A 16,086-nucleotide genomic window follows, 5' to 3' on the forward strand; every position below is an offset into this window, starting at 1 on the left:
TGCTTACTCTGATGGCTAGACTCAGATATCCTGGTCAAAATTCATTGGCCGCCTCGATCTGACCTCGAACGCATTCCCCCGTTCTTAATCCATAGCATCGGGTTTTCTAAAGTACATTTGCACCATCCAATAACCACGGTTCTTCTCCGCAAACATTGCTTGACTCACCTAGCTAGAAGATGTAGCCGCGCCCTCAAGGATCAGTGTTATCATGTAAGAGTCGGTTGCTCTGATGATCCTTTTCAGCCGCTCTGTAGTCGTCTCTCAGGGGGTGTTGTGCCACATGGTGGTCGTGAGGCCAGGGAGAAGGAGGAGGAGGCAAGTCATTCCAATGAGGGATGTCGCGTCCGGTTGTGTTTGTGGTGACGGCCCTTTCTCGCAGCTGCCGTTGGCTTGCATTCGCTCAAAAGCACAACGCCTGCAGTGCTGACCTGCGGAGCGTGTTAGAAGCACCTTACCGTCTACCCGCAACCCAGCCCGGCCGTGATCACCTACAGCCGATTGATTCTTCACACACATAAGAACAACCTCGCATCCTGTTTCATGCGTTGTCATGGCTTAAACTGCCAGGTAAAGTGACCGTCAAATGGCCAGACTAGACAATGTGGGATACGGGAGACATGTTTGTCGAGCATGGTGGGAATATGTTTCGTGTCGGGGCACAGGGGTGACTGCCTTGCCAGTGACAGACTGAAATTCGACCTCGTCCGGAGGATCCACATGAACCCCCCAAGACAAAAAGCAGATGGAAACAGTAGCGTTGATTGAAAATGCAGCCCTTCCTCCCGAAAGCCTCCAGCAGAGAGGACACCCACAGCGTATCTGATGTCTTATGTCGTTCTAGCGCAAGGGCAGGTGGTTAGCCAAGTCGAGCATAGTACCAACCAGCCAGCGGCTTAGAGAATGTGAGGTTTGCATCACCGAAAGATAATGCCAAAGACCATTTCCGCTCGAGCAAGGTCACTCGGCTTTTCCTAAATACAGGTCAGGCGGGATCGACTTGTTAGCAGAAGCTCCTAATCCCCAGCTGTCCCTGGATTTGACGACAGAACAATCCTCGCCTATCAGCCGTGACCGGCGGTATGAAACTCTCTCGTTCAGTTTTCTACGGCAATTTCAGTTTAGTTTGTGAGGTTCGACGTTTCTGCAAGAATCGTTCCCTAGTTGAACACAAGAGGTAATGGGTAAAACCTCAAGCCAAGGGAAGATACAGGGGCATTTCATGATGTCGATAATCAACGGCCAAGACCGAGCTATGCATGTATTAGGCGTCACCATTATGCGACAGGACGTTTGTATTGCCAAGTTTGCATTTCAGGATGTTGCGCATAGGTGATATTGAACAGCCCGATTTATTCTATGCACTCGGACCGCTTCACGACTGTCGTGCTTGTACTGTGCAAAGTGTGAAAAGGAGAACGCGCACAAAAGTGGAAAAGAAACACCCAAAACACCAACTCATGTAGTGTTGTGCAATCGCGAGCAAACCTGGAGTGCCGTTCGTACCACTGCACCGAGACCCGACACCGACAGATGTTCTGAAGGATTGTTCATGCGAGCGGTCCGGCAGCCTCGCAGTGGTCGCCCAGAAAAAGCCCGGTAGTCAGCCATGCCATGGCACATTTGGGCAGATTTAATCAAATCCGAGCCGGTATGCTACGGTAAGTAGTACGATAAGCATGGTGTCCAGAAGTGCTCCCCAGCACCTTCTGGTACCGGGGATGACAAGGACCCCGCTAACATATCCGGGAGCGTGCCGGAGGGGCCGAGGATCCCCCGTGCCTGAGCTTTGTCCGTGGCAACGGGCGAATTTCCGGGCGGATGTGGTGTTATCTCCGAAGATTTGTGTCGCAGTCGGGGTTGATGCCAAACGAAAACTCGGCTATACATAGGTTTTCATTGCTTCTATCAATGATTACGGTTATGGCCTCTTAGGCCAAGTAGGTAGGCGGGACGGCCAACGGCGCCGTGGGTTTCCCAGTAATCAAAGTTGCGGGGGACAGAGCCACTCCGTACGTCACGTCACAAACCAAGCTGAGCCGATGTAAGGATACCGCGTCCGGATCGCTATTTATGACTTACAGGGGTGTAAAAGTAAAAACAAAACAACACCGTTCAAACTCCGAGGTGCTGCCTGCTGCCGGGGGCGCCAGCAGGGAGGGCGGCAGTGAGGAGATGAGGAGGGTGCCACACGGGTACGGGGGTTTGCTTCGGCCGTACCTGTACGCCGTGGAACCATACTCACGGCCGTCAGGCAAGGTCGACTTTGCATTGACGATGCTTTCGCGCATGCGACAGCAGCAGGGCCAGCGGGAGGAATATCGTGAAGGGACAGGAGATCCGTCGGGCCACAATGGTGGTCGCGGGCGTCACGCACGGCCGTCGCGGCAGGCGACGCCGCGGACATGAGGGATTTTGATTGCTCGGTGCGGGGCCATCGGTGTGACTTCTCAGGCGTTCAACCCTTCACCGAGTGGATCAAGCCAGCGCCGGTGGTCCGGGAACCGGCGGAAGTGTTTCCCGAACGGACCCACTTAAAACGACATGTTGCAAGGCCGCAAGGCCAAAATGCACAATGCCACCCCACCCAGGTCCCCGTGCACCCCCCTTCAAGGGAAGGGGGGGCGTGCATCCATCGCCGCCAGTCAGTCGTGTGAACAGTGAGTATAAGAGGAGAGATGAGATGCCATTGTTTCGGCTGGTTTGATTCACAAGCGCTTCGGCAGCAATTTTTCGTCCTAGCAGACCTGAGCCATGACGGAGTGTCGGCTGGATTCCGAATGGGTTTGGGCCTTCTCCGGCCGCCCCCGTTCGTTCCACCAACGACCCGGATGATCCATTCTTTCGAAGATTTTCGCGTCCACGCGCGGGGGGCTGGTCATCGTCGGGCTGATTCCGTCACACGTCGTTGGTGAGAGGGAACAAAGAAAGTCAAGAACCAAGAGGGAGCCAGCCGCGCCGGGCCTGAGTGCATGCTCCCAAGACAAATACGGGGCGAGGGCGACACCAACACGGAGGTGTGTTGGAAAATGACATCAACTCCGGGCGTAGTCGCGCTGGGCAAGAGGTCTCCGGCTGGAGACAGCAGGGGCAGGAAAAGTGGATGCGACTTCCGGAGGGCACGGAGAAATCAGCGTGGCGTCGTCAGCGGCCATCAGGTGACCGGGGGGGCCGTACCGGGCGGCGACAGTTCCCACTGACGAAAATGGCGCACCGCTGCGCTGGGAGGCCATCTTCAGCGGCGATTTGACGATAAAATCCTCCGGCCGCTGATGCCTCTGTGGACCGTTGGTGCTGCCTCCACGGCCCGAGCCCCTCAAGGTGATGAGCAAGCAGTGCCTAATCGTTCGCTTGCTTATGAGCGAGCGCTCTTGGAGAATGGGGGGGGGGGGGTCACACAACCTGCGTCCGTCGTGTCAGATGTTGGGTTTCAGATGACGCTGTCCTGCGGTTGCACGGTGGGAAGAGGCGAAAGGGCATCAGTCTCCTCTCCTGCTTTTTGTTTGTGCCGCGGACCGGTGCGCTGAGCTCACCTGCACTGACACAAGCCCCGGGTCGGAGTGGGTTGTGAGGGAGGATGCGCCCACAGTGGTAAAGTTACCGGCAGGCCGGCAGAAACATTTTGGACGCTGTCCGTTGGTAGCGGGCTTCAACTTTCAAGGGCCATGTCCGAAGTCGCACAAACGAAGCGCGTCGCCAAGGAACAGGGGCTCCAGTCTCCAGATGCTCTGAAGAGATGAGTGAGGAGCCGGTTTCCAATGTCGCGACAGCGGCCAGCCGGGGAAGAATTCGGAACAAAACGTGCGAAACGAGATGGGAGAGAGCCTAGAGGCCACCGTCAGTCAGCCGCCAGCCGCCAGCCGCCAGCCCCGTCTGGGGACCTGCCGAACGGTCTGAAATAGGCTTTCTTCGGTCGCCGGGGATGAGCGTTCGGATGTTCCGCATCGTACAAGTGCGACGCAACGCGCTTCCCCAGCTGAAAGAGAAGAATGGAGCGAAACCTGATGCAACTGTGAAAACCTGTTGAGATGGTGGTGCTGCAGTGTGTTGAGCGCAGCTTGCATTCTGTTTCCAGTGCGAGAGACTAACAGATGGCACGCTGTGTACTTCCTGCGCTGGACAGGAACGTATCGTGTCTCTAGTGATGGGCGTTCTGGGGGTTTTGAGATCGCGACAGTCCCGGCTTTGTCCTCGAATCAGTGCGTAAAGGCTTTGCTACAAATTTTGCAGGGTGAGTGAGTGGCCGAGGGTCGAGGGCGATGAGGGCAACGGAATTACTGCGGTGTCCCCACTTTCCGACGCCTCTCCGCCTCGGTGGCCGTATTGTCCCATGCCGCCGATACAGTCTCGCCTGTGACAGAGCAGCAGTCGCGCACGCTCGTCAACGAATGGGGCCAGATGTGGCGTGAAACCGTATGTGAGGATGCCGTGACGACAGAGCGTTAAGCATTCGCATGCTCGTGATTCCAATGCTCGTGAATCGTGGACGACGGCCGGGGTGGGGGCTGCTCCAGGCGCGCGTGCATGTACGCTCCAGCTCCATCCAGCACGGGCCGGATGAGGCAAAGGTCCAGGCCCGAGGGCAACTCGAGTTTGATTGAACAAAAGTTTGGCGCGTCGCCGGAACGAGATGGCGCTGAATGTCCTCGGGATTGTCGTTCCACGTTGAAAACCGGGCAAGGGGGAGGAGAGAGATGGGTGTCCCCCGGAGCAATGACGGAACAAAAAGCATGGCTGGCCGGGGCGAAGCGGCACCCTCTTGCCGTGTCTGATTTTGTACGCGACGGCAGATATGGTCTTTCCTTCCAGAAAACCTTCCAGGATGTCATTAAAGCGATTGAGGCCGCGCCAGCGTAGGTACTCTGGATGTGCAGACGGACCGTAACCCTAGGCGGTTGCCCCCAGTCGCTGGAATGGCATGTTGGAATACGCAGTGGCTGACTGAGTGATAGAGACTTTCCGCTGGCCAACGAAAGAAGAGAATGTAGACCGAGATCCAAACCGTGCCACCGTCGACGGACGAAGCCAAGCTGACAGCCACCGGCCCCGCCCCAGATGCAAGCAGCGACGATGGACTCCAGAGTAAGCATGCACTTTATATTTAGCTGCTGGCTTGGAGAATCGGCGAACAGCGCCTCCGGCAAATGAATGGGCCAAGCACATGGAAAGACGGACGGACGGCCAGAAGGCGGACGGCAACACTCATCTTACCTCGTGTCCGGGCCTCCTTTGATCTCGGTCGGTCGGTAGGGCCGTGCTGTGGATAGGTGAACAAACCAAACCACGGGGGCGAAGCGTAGCATGGGAGGCGTCATGCCGGGCGCCGCATTTCCGTTGTGTCTGTAAACGTGTGAACGAGCGGTGGAGGGCGCTCTTCCGGTCGAGGTTGGCGCCGTGCAGATCCTGGATGCTGAAGCAAGGAAGCGGCAATTGCACAGCAGGTAGTGTACTCTGTAGGCGTCAACCTGTTACCGCCGGTAGGATTTGGGCGCTCCGTGGAATTTGGGGGAAAGACAACCAAGACGGAGGGCGATGGCGACTAGGGGCGCGACAGCGATTCTGGCCCCAGCCAACGGCGTTCGGTCGACCACGCCCCCATGTCATATAGCCCCTTAGCTGATTGACTGCTGGCCAGTGCCCAGCGACCATTGTTGTCGAGTCGCTCAAGACAGGGAGAGAACTTTCAGTGTGTGGGGGTGGTGGAAGTCGCCCGATCGCTCTGTCCGGGTTTCCCATTGTGGGTGGGCCCAAGCCCGGCGTACCGCGGGCATGACATGGTTTGCGACTCTGTGCTGCCGAGGAGTGAAGCGCTGTAGCACTCGGTGGGCCCGGCGAGGTCGCAGGCGAGAGTTGCAGACAAAGGGCCAGTCGGGTCCGAAGCGCAAAGCTCGGCGGTGGTCGTTGGGCCCGCGAACGCGGTCAATGAAGTAGAGTTGATATTCATTACGATGCACATCGATCTCAGGATAGCATTCCGCGAGGGCAGTGTAAGTCGCCCGGAGACTGCTGATGGGCATGTAAAGGTTGCTCAGAGCACCACCGATGACCGGGGAGAGATGGAGCAACGGGCCTCCCAGCAGACGGCGGGTTTCCCTGGCAAACGGGATGCGCACCGATCGGTGACGGACGGAGGGCAGAGGACGGATGGATGCGAGACACAAGGCGTATCGGTGAGGTTACTGCCAGGCACTGTGGCGCTACTTTATCGTTTTGGCTTTTCGGGTACTCTTTGCAGCCAGGGGGTTGTTCTGTGTTTTTCAGTCGCGGGTTGGGCAGAAATGCGATGGGGAAGGAGAGGCTTGATCGGGAGTAGGTTGAGGGTTTGCTGAGAACAGGCAGAGATGGAATAGTAAAATAGCGAAAAGAAAGCAAGAAGTATTAATCAAGAGGTTTCTTACGGATGCCGCAGATGCCTCGGATGCTCCGTTGATGAGATGTCACTCTTTCCTTCCCGTACACAAAGTGAAATGGAGGCAGGAGCTTTTGGCACAACCTGCTGGGGTGAGATCCGGAGACAGGCAGGCAGGCGCCTGCAGCGAGATTGCCGTCCGGGTGGACGATAAACAGGCAGGTTCTGGTCCGGCACAGTGTGTCAGGCAACGCAAGCGCACGCGCGCGCGCGCGCGCCCCCCGAGACAGGTAGGTATGTACAAGAGGGCGGGGAAGGCGGGTGCCAAAGACGGAGAGCTGAGTACTTACCAGAATGCGGCGTAGAGGCAGTAGGGCAAAGTACCACCGGTAGTATAAATGACACCGGAAAGGAAAGGGGGTTCACGGAAGGCAGACATGGCAGGGTGGGCCACTTTGTTCCTGCTTCCCCCTCCGTAACCCGTCCCTCCTTATTCAGCTCCGGCACCATCAGCCGATCCGCCCGTAAAACCTCAATAGAGAACCCCCCCCCCCCCCCCCCCCCAAAAAAAAAAAAAAAGGTGCGTCCGTGTTTGTGTCTGTCGGTCCGTGTCTGCCCCAGGCATTCCCTCGTCCGCTTCTCTTCCCTCCTGCCGTCGTCTCCCCCCCATCTTTCTTTTTGAGGGCTCTTTCTGATTTGGCAGTTTTTTCTTTCTTAGTTCTAAGCACCTGTGCGATTCTTCACTTTTTCTAGAGAACTCAGCTGCTCTTTTCCCAAAGACACGCCCCCCCCCCTCCGTTTTCCCACCCTTCTGCCGAAAAGAAAGGTGGAAAAAAAGAAAGAAAAAGGAGGGCCCCCGCCGAATGCTGCCGCGTCCGCAACCCGCGCCCAGCCCTGAGTGGAGATGGACATCTGGCGACATCCGTCCGTCTCATCGGGGGCCACCATCAGAATAGCAGCCGCGTCGACATAAGAATCGGGTCAAGCTGGTCGAGGCGGTTCAAACAATGGGAAGACCGGCGTTCTCTTGAACCAAGTAACTGACGTGAAGATGGTTGGAAATCACGGAAATGGGAGAAAGAAAAAAGAATGGTCAATGGGTATACCTTGCAGCTGGCGGAGAGAAACCTGTGCGAGCGCCGCCGCCCGCGTTCCGTATTGGTTCCGGGTCACCGTCGCCGTCTTCTGCCTCTCTCTCTCTCTCTCCCTCTGCCATTGCCACTTCCAGATTCAAGGCCTGCCTGCCACATGCAATCTCGATCACCTCTTGATCTTCTTCCTCCTCGTCTACCCGGGGTCGCCTTGTAGGCCGATCTGTCCAATGCATTATTGAATCCCATCTTTGACATTCCCATCAACTACCATCCGTCGGCGGCGTGCCAAACTCTCTCTTCCCTCTCCCCTCTCCCTCTCCCCCCTTCCCCCCCTTGTCCACTCCAGGCGTGTGCCTTCTTTGGCCATCACACCCTACCCGTTTCCCTAATGCCACCCCCTCTTTCCTTCTCAAACCGCCGAAAGCCTGAGGAACCACCGCCCGGATTTTGTCGCCTACCAGGGCCACCACCGAGAAACCACGGCCGACCGTGTGCTCCGGTTCCCTTCTCGTTCTCCTTTTTGTCTCCCACAACGCACCCAAGGCGAAGAAGCCACATCCCCCTTTCCAAACAAAACCATTTACATCATTTTGTTCCGGCGCAGTCCCGGAGGTCGCTAGTCTTACCCCGACTCGATTTTGATTGATTTCTTCTCCTCTCTCGGGTCGCTGGTTGTGGGACCGTCCTCCTCCTCCCACCCTTCCCCCGTCCCCCGTTCCTTCCCTCGCCCCCCCTCCCTCCTGCCTCCCCCCCCAAGCGCTCTTCCCCTTCCAGGCGTCCTGACCTTTGCGCCGCCGCCGCCGCGCCCGCCCGCCCGCTTCACCTCCTGCTCCTGCCTGGGGGTCTCGCCTTTTTCTGGAGCCACCCTTCTCCATAATCTCGGCGCGACGGGTCTTCTCTTCTCTGCGTCACCCGGCCCCAAAACTCTCTTCTCTTCCGGAGCCCCCTCAACAAAACACTCCTCCTCCCGCTCCCCTTCCACCCCCGAACTCTTCCTCCTTTTCTTCCTTTCTTCAACTTCCCCTCGCTGACTCTCCGGCCTCTTGACGCCGGTCACCTCCGTGTCGTCGTACTTGTTGTCGTCGCCGTCGCCGTCGCGTCACCACCAAACCCCCCACCCATCGTCACCCAAGACAGACCTGATCGCGTCGCGTCCCATCCGACCCCGTTACCCAACACATCAGCCGACGCGCGCCTCATCACCGCCTGGGTCTTCCAAGCAAGCAAAGACATCTTGTCGCGTCGCAAGTCAAGACAGTTCTCATCACTGCGACGACATCAACGCAAACCCTCGTCGCTTTGCATAGCATCATGTCCGCCAGCGTCGTGCGGTCTACCGCCCTGCGAGCCGGCGGCGCCTGCGTGCGCTGCCGCAAGGGCAAGACCAAGTGCGTCTACGAAAACGGTCGCGCTCCTTGCAAGAACTGTGCCAAGGGCATGCACGAATGCTATCTGCCCTCCGAGTCCATGGCCCATCATCACGGCCAGTCACCCGCCCGTCACACCGCCGCCCATCGCCCAGCGCGCGAGAGCCTGCCTGCCTCGGTCCCGGCCGGCGATGTTCGTGCCGCCAACCCGGCCTCTACCGCGTCTCGTCACGTCCAGACACCCGAGAAGTAAGTCCAAAACGCCCTGTTCTGCTTTGCTTTGCTCGTCACCGCCTCTCTCCATCTCTCTGTCACCATACCTTTTGCCCCTTCTCGTGCGCACGAACTGCCTCGCGCCGAGTGCCCCGTGTGCTATTCTGGTCCTTCGGGTGTGTCGCCGCCGCCGCCGCCCTCTACCGCCGCCGAGCAGGGAGGGGAGCTCGGCCCCTTCTGCATGCGGCCTGGGCGCGGTGGCTGTCCCCCCCCCCCTCCCCTTCTCCCCTTCTCATCATACGCGAGGTCATTGCTTGTGCTTCATCTGCCCACTCCCCCCTTTCACACCCCCTTGCTTGCTTTGGTCTTCCCCAAGATCCGCTGCCTCTGCCTCGATTTCCCGAAGACGGCATTTCATCTCGCAACCCGACGGCATCTTCCACCGCCGCTAGCCTTGGCCTCGGGGCCGTGTCCTGGCGGCGGCGCTACCCATTCCTTGTCCATTTTCGTGCGCCATCCCCATTCTCATTTCCCGACTCGCATCCCGTCTCCTCCACCCCATACTCCACTCTTCCATCCCGGCCCAGTCGCCGGTTCATTTTGTTCGTTGCTCCAGGCGCGTGCGCAGAATGCTGACTTGAACCCTCGCCAGACTGACTCCGGAGCTCATCCAAGAATGCGAACGCGTCATTTCCAAGACGTACCCGGCCTGTGTTGCCTTCCACAAGCCGTCATTCATTCAGCAACTCAAGAACGCCTCTCTTGACCCGGCCCTCATTTACGCTCTGCTCACATGCGCTGCTCGGTATGAACTCTGTTTCCGTTTTGTTTTCATCGCCCCCCCCCTCCACCCTCGCTGGCCTGCCTAGCCGATCCCCGATTCCAATACCCTCTCCGCCCTCTTGTGTTTCACCACCTTCCCCCCGCAACGTCCGTCCTTTTTTGTGGGTGGCGCGGCCTTCCGGTCGGATGTGTCGCATCGGCTCACCTGTGCCCAAATATGTGCGGACTTGGGCCGGGGGGGAAAGTCGTCCACTCTTTTTTCCTGTTTGACTTTCGGCCGACTCAGTCCCATGCCGCCGCCCCCCTCGCCTCGCTCTTCAGCGGATGACCGCTAACCTGGTGCCCCTGTAGGAGCTCCCCCACTCTCATTAGGCGCTATGGCGGACAATCCGGCGCGACCGGAGCCGCCGAGCACTTCGCCGCCAAGGCCATGGGCATCATCAATCAGAACCTCGACACCCCCAGCCTGGCGGAGATTCAGGCCATCTGCTTGATCATCATCCATGAGTGGGGCTCCCGCAATGCTGTTCGTGCTTACATCTACCTGGGCCAGGCTAGCCGCATGGTCCAGATGTACCGCATCCTCCACAGCCACCATGCCGCTGTCAGCGATGCCGACCGCTTTTTGCAGGATGAGTCGTTCCGCCGTGTGCTCTGGCTGCTGTACATCCTCGACTGCCTGCTCACCAGCACACCGGGCCGACAGCCGGCACTGTCCGTTAACGACACTTCCGATGTTTCTCTGCCTTGCTCCGACATGAACTTTGCCTTTGGCAATGCCGTCTTTGTCCAAACCATCAACCTGTCGGACCCCAGTCGCCTGCCCACCGGCACACGCACCGATGAGGTGGGCGAGTTCGGCCAGATCGTCCTGGCCACACGCATATGGCGCGATGTGGTCCAGATGCTGATGACCACGACGACCGAGACGTTCAACGACAATGTCTGCTCCGGTCTCATGGCGGAGATTGAGCGTCTGCGTGCCTCTCTTTCGATGCAATACGTCGACAAGCCTGGTCAGATCAACCTGCACATCACCATGGGCTCCGGCTTCACCTACGCCATGCTTCACTGCATGCTTCATTGCGCATCTATCTTCATCAACCGCCGCCGACTCTTGCAATATGTCACGGCTCCTGGTTTCAACCTCGAGAGCTGGCGCCTGACGCCCCAGTGCCACGAGATCATTGACAGACTCTTCACCTCGTGTCACAGCACCATTGCCATGCTGACGGCGCTTGAGGCCGGATTCGACAAGGAGGGCATCATCTGCTTCCCCATCTTCATGCTCTTCTCTTCCTTCACGGCCAGTGCCACGGTCGCCTACCTGTCTCTCAAGGGCCTCACCCCTCCCAACGCCGTTGAGACGGCCGGCCATATTGTGCGCGACGGCCTCCACTTCATGCAGGACGGAGTCGACACCTGGCCTCTGATCAGCTCGTGGCTTCGCCATCTTGCCGTCATGCACAGAGTGCTGGGCAATGATGCGGGTGCCGCGAGCCCCAGCGTGGGCGGCACCTCGGTTCCTCCCACAGCGGTGCCCGCCGACCAGGCTTCCGTTAAGGACGAGGCCGCGTCCAACCCCGACACCAACCCGGACGCCATGGACTACGACCAGTCTTCCAACGCCGCGGCGCCCCAGGCCCCGCTCAACAACCACACTGCCTCCGTCAGCGAAAGTGGACGTGACAGCGGACGCGACAGCGAGCCGCCCGCCCCTCCCCCCCGCCGCTCCGGCGTTACGACCATTAACGGGGGCTCCGGCGGAGTCGGCACTCCCGCTTCGGCAAGCCCTCCTCCCCCTCAGCAGCAGGCCGAGATCAAGCAGTCCACCGAGATGCTGCCGCAGCCGCCCATTGGCAACGGCGTTCAGTCTTCGGAGCCGGCTGCTTCTGTGCCCCAAGACATGACGGCCAGTGAGCTGTGCTCCGCGTTTGAGCGACAGCTTCTCGAGCTGGACGACCTTGCCGCCTTCATGGGCGGTGGCGTTTGACTCACCTCTTGATTAAGATTTACCTCTTGACCAGAGAGACTTTCATACAACCAACGTGGTGACGTGTCAACGTCATTTCGGACCGGCATCTTGTACAGTACGACTCAAAAAAATACCCTGCGACTAAATCGTGTGATCTCGCACCGGGCGGCGTTGCGACGCCGTTCGTTCTCTGGGTGGGGATCGGTGTTGTCTTTTGAGATTCATGAGAAGGTGTTGGTGGTGGTGGTGGTGGTGGTGGTAGTTGTGTTGCGCGGGAACTAGGATGGATCGGGTCGGGAGGCAAGTCTTCTCTTGTGCGTTGCTCTTAAGTAAGCGGCGAGGAGAGGGAGTAATGAGCTTATTATTATTTTGGCGTTGGAGGTCGAGTCGACGATTGGCTTCGGCCGGCTCTACGGAGACGTTGGCGGCTGCGGTTAGTGTCTTGTTTTTCCCTGCGGTTAGGGCAGCATCAAGGGCCTGGGAATGCTTCCCTTGAAGTTAGGCTGCACCACTCAAAGCAGCACGAAGGCGTTTCGGATTCGTCGCTTGATAACTCTTTAATCGTATACCCGTGGCATATTGAAAGGTTCGTGTCCAGTTCCAGTGGTGATGTTTTTTGCTTGCCTGAATGACAAGAATGCGCAACCAGTCGTATATCGTTCTGGAGGGCGGATGGAGACACCTGGCAGCGGGTATGAAGCAGTGGCTGTTATGTGTCTTCTCACATGTGTTTGATGTTCGAAGCCAATCCGCGCGTCTCCATCTCATTGTCATCTCTTTTCTCGCTTGATGCCACACACTCACTCACTGACTCTGCATGAGATTGAGACGAGATGCTCGGGGCCGGAATTCGGCCTTTTGCGAATCCCGAGTCCTGGCCGATCGCCTGTGCACGACCAATAAGCCACACACCAGCCACACCTAAGCCACAGCTCCGTTCATCACCGAAAGGTCCGCTGGGGACGGACGGACTTTGAGTTCTTCCCGTCCAACTCCGTCTGCACCACGTACATATGCGTCAGGGTCCTCGAGATCGCCCACCCCCCCAGTGGCCAAGTCCGCCGGGTTTCGTACGTCTTCTGTTTTTTTGCCATTTGCACCGCTGATTGACTCTCCTTTCAGTTGCAGTACCACACGGCTTTTGCGGAAAGGAACGAAATCTGAAGCCCGGTTCATGACGATTATACTCTGTACTCTCTTGAGGCTGCATTCGGAAAGTTTGGCAACGACTCGATCCGCCCCGCTCCCCTGCGTTCTCCCTGTGGTGTCCGACCTACCTGGAACGCTGTGACTTACGTCGTGATCACCCAACGCGCACACACGCAACGAGTCGAGTCAGGGGCTGCCGCTCGCCGGGCCGGAAAACCCGGGCCTTCGGTCCGCTTTCTTTCTTTCTTCTTCTTCTTCTTCTTCTTCTTCTTCCGCTCACCCTAATCCCGGATGCCGACCGGGATTGAAACCCGTGACTCGGGGTCGGCGGCCCATTTGGCCAGCAGCGAGGCCGGCATCGCCGCGCCGTACGGGCGGGCGTGTACCAACTGCTCCCGGGCCAAGTGCAAATGCATCCTCCGCCCTGTCGGCGGGGCGTGCGAGCGCTGCCACCGTCTCAGCAAGACGTGTCAGCCGAGTAACCCGATCCGCAGGCGCTCCAAGAAGCCGCCTTCCAGCAGGACGGCCCAGCTGGAAGAGAAGCTCGACGGGCTCGTCACGTTGCTGCGCCAATCGGGCCGTCCGGATCTCCCTGCCGACCTCGGCGTCGACTTCAACATCCCCGGCGTCATCCCCTCGTCATCATCGACGGCGACGGCGAAGGCGGTCAGGGAGCCATCTTCGGACATGCGCCGCAGCAGTGAGTTCTTCTCGGCGTCGTCCCGCGGAGACGGCGGCAACGATCGCACGAGAGCGGACTCGTTGCCAACGCCGACGCAGACCGCGAGCCCCGAGGGGCCGGGGTACGGTGACGAGCTGCCGTCCCCGGACGAGGCGGAGGCGCTGTTCGAGGCCTTCCGGGGCCAGAACCTGAAGTACTTCCCCTTTCTGAATTTCAGGGCCACCATGACGGCGCAGGAGCTCCGGGCCGAGCGGCCGTTCCTGTGGATCTGCATCATGACGGTTGCGTCGAGGGTGTCGAGCCAGCAGCTCGCGCTGGGCCAGCGGGTGCGGCAGATTGTGAGTCAAAAGCTGGTCGTCGAGAACGAGCGGAGCATCGATTACCTGCTCGGACTGTTGGTTATTCTGGGATGGTCAGTTGCGTTCGTTCCACCGCCCCCTCATCATAGAGTAATGCCCCTATACGGGTTTGCTGACCTTTTTCTTTTTTGGACATCTAGGGCGAACCACCAGCTTGGTAACAAGCCTTTCATGTGCCTGTTTTGCCAGATTGCCATCGGCCTCATCTTTGACTTGGGCATATCCCGCGATCCCCTGGACGGCCTGAACCCCTTTCTCTGCTGGAAGGCCGCTCAGGAGAGGGCCACCCAGGAGAAGACCGGGGTGGTCTGCCCGACTCTCTACGTCAAGTCGCAGATGCCGCGGACAATGGAGCAAAGGAGGGCGGTCGTTGCGGGCTACCTGGTCACCTCGGCGTGAGGATCCCATCTCTCTTCCCCCGTTCTCTTCACTTCACCCCCCGCAGTGATTGTGCATCGTGCCCCGGCTGACTCTCCGTCACAGTGTCGCAAGCTTCCTGGGAAAGATGGACCCCCTACGCTGGACGTCGCACATGGACGAGTGTCTCCAGATCCTCGACGAGCAGCCAGAAACCCCCTCGGACCGTAGTCTCGCTGCGCTCGTCAAGATGCAGCTGCTCAAGGACGAGGCCGGCAAGCTGTCATCACGTTCCGACGCGATGCTGGAGGCGATGGACGGCCCAAAGACACCTATGGCCATGTACGTCAAGGTACTGCAGACGCAGCTGCAGCGCATCATCCAGAGTCTACCCTCGGAGCTGCAAAGCACAGGTTCGTCTCTGCCTACCCCGCGGGAAGGTCGATTGACCGACCGACCAACCGACCAACCGACTGACTGACTGACTGACTGACTGACCTCCCAATAGACAGCATCATCGCCCAACTCCACTGCACGGAGCTCGCCATCCAAGAGACGGCCCTCTCGACGAAGTCGGGCGCCTGCGTCCCCGCCAACCTGCCCGACGTCGCCCGCCTCGACATCTTCTACGCATGCTTGCAAGCCGTCAAGGCCTGGTTCGACCACTTCTTCACCCTCCCGCCAGCGGCCTATTTCTCGATCCCTTTCCTCTGCTTCGCGCAGCTGAGCCACTGCACCGTCGCGCTGTACCGCCTCTCGGTGCTCGAGGACCCGGTCTGGGACCGCGCGAGCGTACGCTCCACCATCGACCTCATTGCGACGCTTGACGAGGTCGGCGACCGCTTCGGCCGGGTGTGCGCCGAGGTCGGGCTCGACGTTGACGTCGAGGACGGCAATGCCTTCACCAAAGCCGTCAAGACGATCAAGGGTCTCAGGAGCACATGGGAGGCGGCTATGGCGCCGTTGGCGAAGGCGGATCCGGCGGCGGCAGGTGGCGCGGGTCCGGGTATGCTTACGGCCGGAGGGGTGCCGATGCCGGCTGGGGTAGGGGAGGTCGACATGGGACAGTTGGGGTTGGAAATGATGGACAATCGGTGGTTTACCGACATCTTTACGCCGTTTGACTTTTGATTTCTTTGATGGATGGGGGCAGACTCAAGGCGCAAGTACGGTTAGGGTAGGCTTGGATGGGTTCATTGGCGGATCGGCCGACTAGCGATTCGGGTTACGATCCTGGCGGTGATATCTGGAACACTTTGTATTTACAACGTCGTGCTCGCCGCTCAAACAGTTCCGTGGCGTGTATTTCTGATGAAATGTAACACCAACACTTGTTTTGCCTTGTTCCTCATCCTGGCTCCGGTTGTTGTCTTTGTTGCTTAGTGTTGCGGTTTTGGAGATGTATGAGTTCGGTCCAAGTGTCTGACGAGTATCACGCAGTAGTGTTACTAGCAGCATCAGTGACACTACCCAGACTGGAGTATATGATCCATTCATTTTCATCAATAGAAGAATTAAAATGCCGTGTTGATATCCCACGCCACGTAAGCCCACCCCCTCTCGACGGTCCGGATCCAGACAACAACCATGAGCGGGAACAGGGCGCCCAGGGAAGCCAGAAGAAAGAAGAAGTGCCCTGTTTCCGCCAATGATCTTTGTACTTGTCTCGATTCCAGTCCAGTCCCCGCTCTCCTTTTTCTTCTCTTTTTTCTCCTTCTCTTCTTTCTCTAAACGCAAACTTCGTATCGAGCCGCCGCC

At 58.5% G+C, this 16,086-nt stretch overlaps 5 protein-coding genes across 5 annotated transcripts; 3 read left to right on the forward strand and 2 right to left on the reverse strand.

Moving 5' to 3' along the window:
- Positions 1 to 3,035: 3,035 nt before the first annotated feature.
- On the reverse strand, positions 3,036 to 3,233 carry CH63R_05163 (uncharacterized protein; the record flags this gene model as incomplete). Its single annotated transcript, XM_018300138.1, has 1 exon — positions 3,036 to 3,233. The coding sequence occupies one exon, from the start codon at positions 3,231 to 3,233 to the stop codon at positions 3,036 to 3,038; it is 198 nt and encodes a 65-aa protein (XP_018161384.1).
- A 1,291-nt stretch (positions 3,234 to 4,524) lies between these two features.
- On the forward strand, positions 4,525 to 5,105 carry CH63R_05164 (uncharacterized protein; the record flags this gene model as incomplete). Its single annotated transcript, XM_018300139.1, has 3 exons — positions 4,525 to 4,853; positions 4,875 to 4,920; positions 4,989 to 5,105. The coding sequence occupies 3 exons, from the start codon at positions 4,525 to 4,527 to the stop codon at positions 5,103 to 5,105; spliced, it is 492 nt and encodes a 163-aa protein (XP_018161385.1).
- Positions 5,106 to 5,663: 558 nt separating this feature from the next.
- CH63R_05165 (uncharacterized protein) lies at positions 5,664 to 6,788 on the reverse strand (the record flags this gene model as incomplete). The annotated part of the gene is made up of 2 exons (XM_018300140.1): positions 5,664 to 6,093; positions 6,700 to 6,788. The coding sequence occupies 2 exons, from the start codon at positions 6,786 to 6,788 to the stop codon at positions 5,664 to 5,666; spliced, it is 519 nt and encodes a 172-aa protein (XP_018161386.1).
- Positions 6,789 to 8,754: 1,966 nt separating this feature from the next.
- Positions 8,755 to 11,799, forward strand: CH63R_05166 (Fungal specific transcription factor domain-containing protein; the record flags this gene model as incomplete). Its single annotated transcript, XM_018300141.1, has 3 exons — positions 8,755 to 9,059; positions 9,676 to 9,828; positions 10,158 to 11,799. 3 exons carry the CDS (start codon positions 8,755 to 8,757, stop codon positions 11,797 to 11,799), a joined length of 2,100 nt encoding a protein of 699 aa, XP_018161387.1.
- Positions 11,800 to 13,221: 1,422 nt separating this feature from the next.
- Positions 13,222 to 15,459, forward strand: CH63R_05167 (Zn(II)2Cys6 transcription factor; the record flags this gene model as incomplete). Its single annotated transcript, XM_018300142.1, has 3 exons — positions 13,222 to 14,366; positions 14,455 to 14,741; positions 14,837 to 15,459. The coding sequence occupies 3 exons, from the start codon at positions 13,222 to 13,224 to the stop codon at positions 15,457 to 15,459; spliced, it is 2,055 nt and encodes a 684-aa protein (XP_018161388.1).
- Positions 15,460 to 16,086: the final 627 nt, after the last annotated feature.

Source organism: Colletotrichum higginsianum, chromosome 3 (assembly GCF_001672515.1).
Source record: "Colletotrichum higginsianum IMI 349063 chromosome 3, whole genome shotgun sequence".
NCBI lineage: Eukaryota > Fungi > Ascomycota > Sordariomycetes > Glomerellales > Glomerellaceae > Colletotrichum > Colletotrichum higginsianum.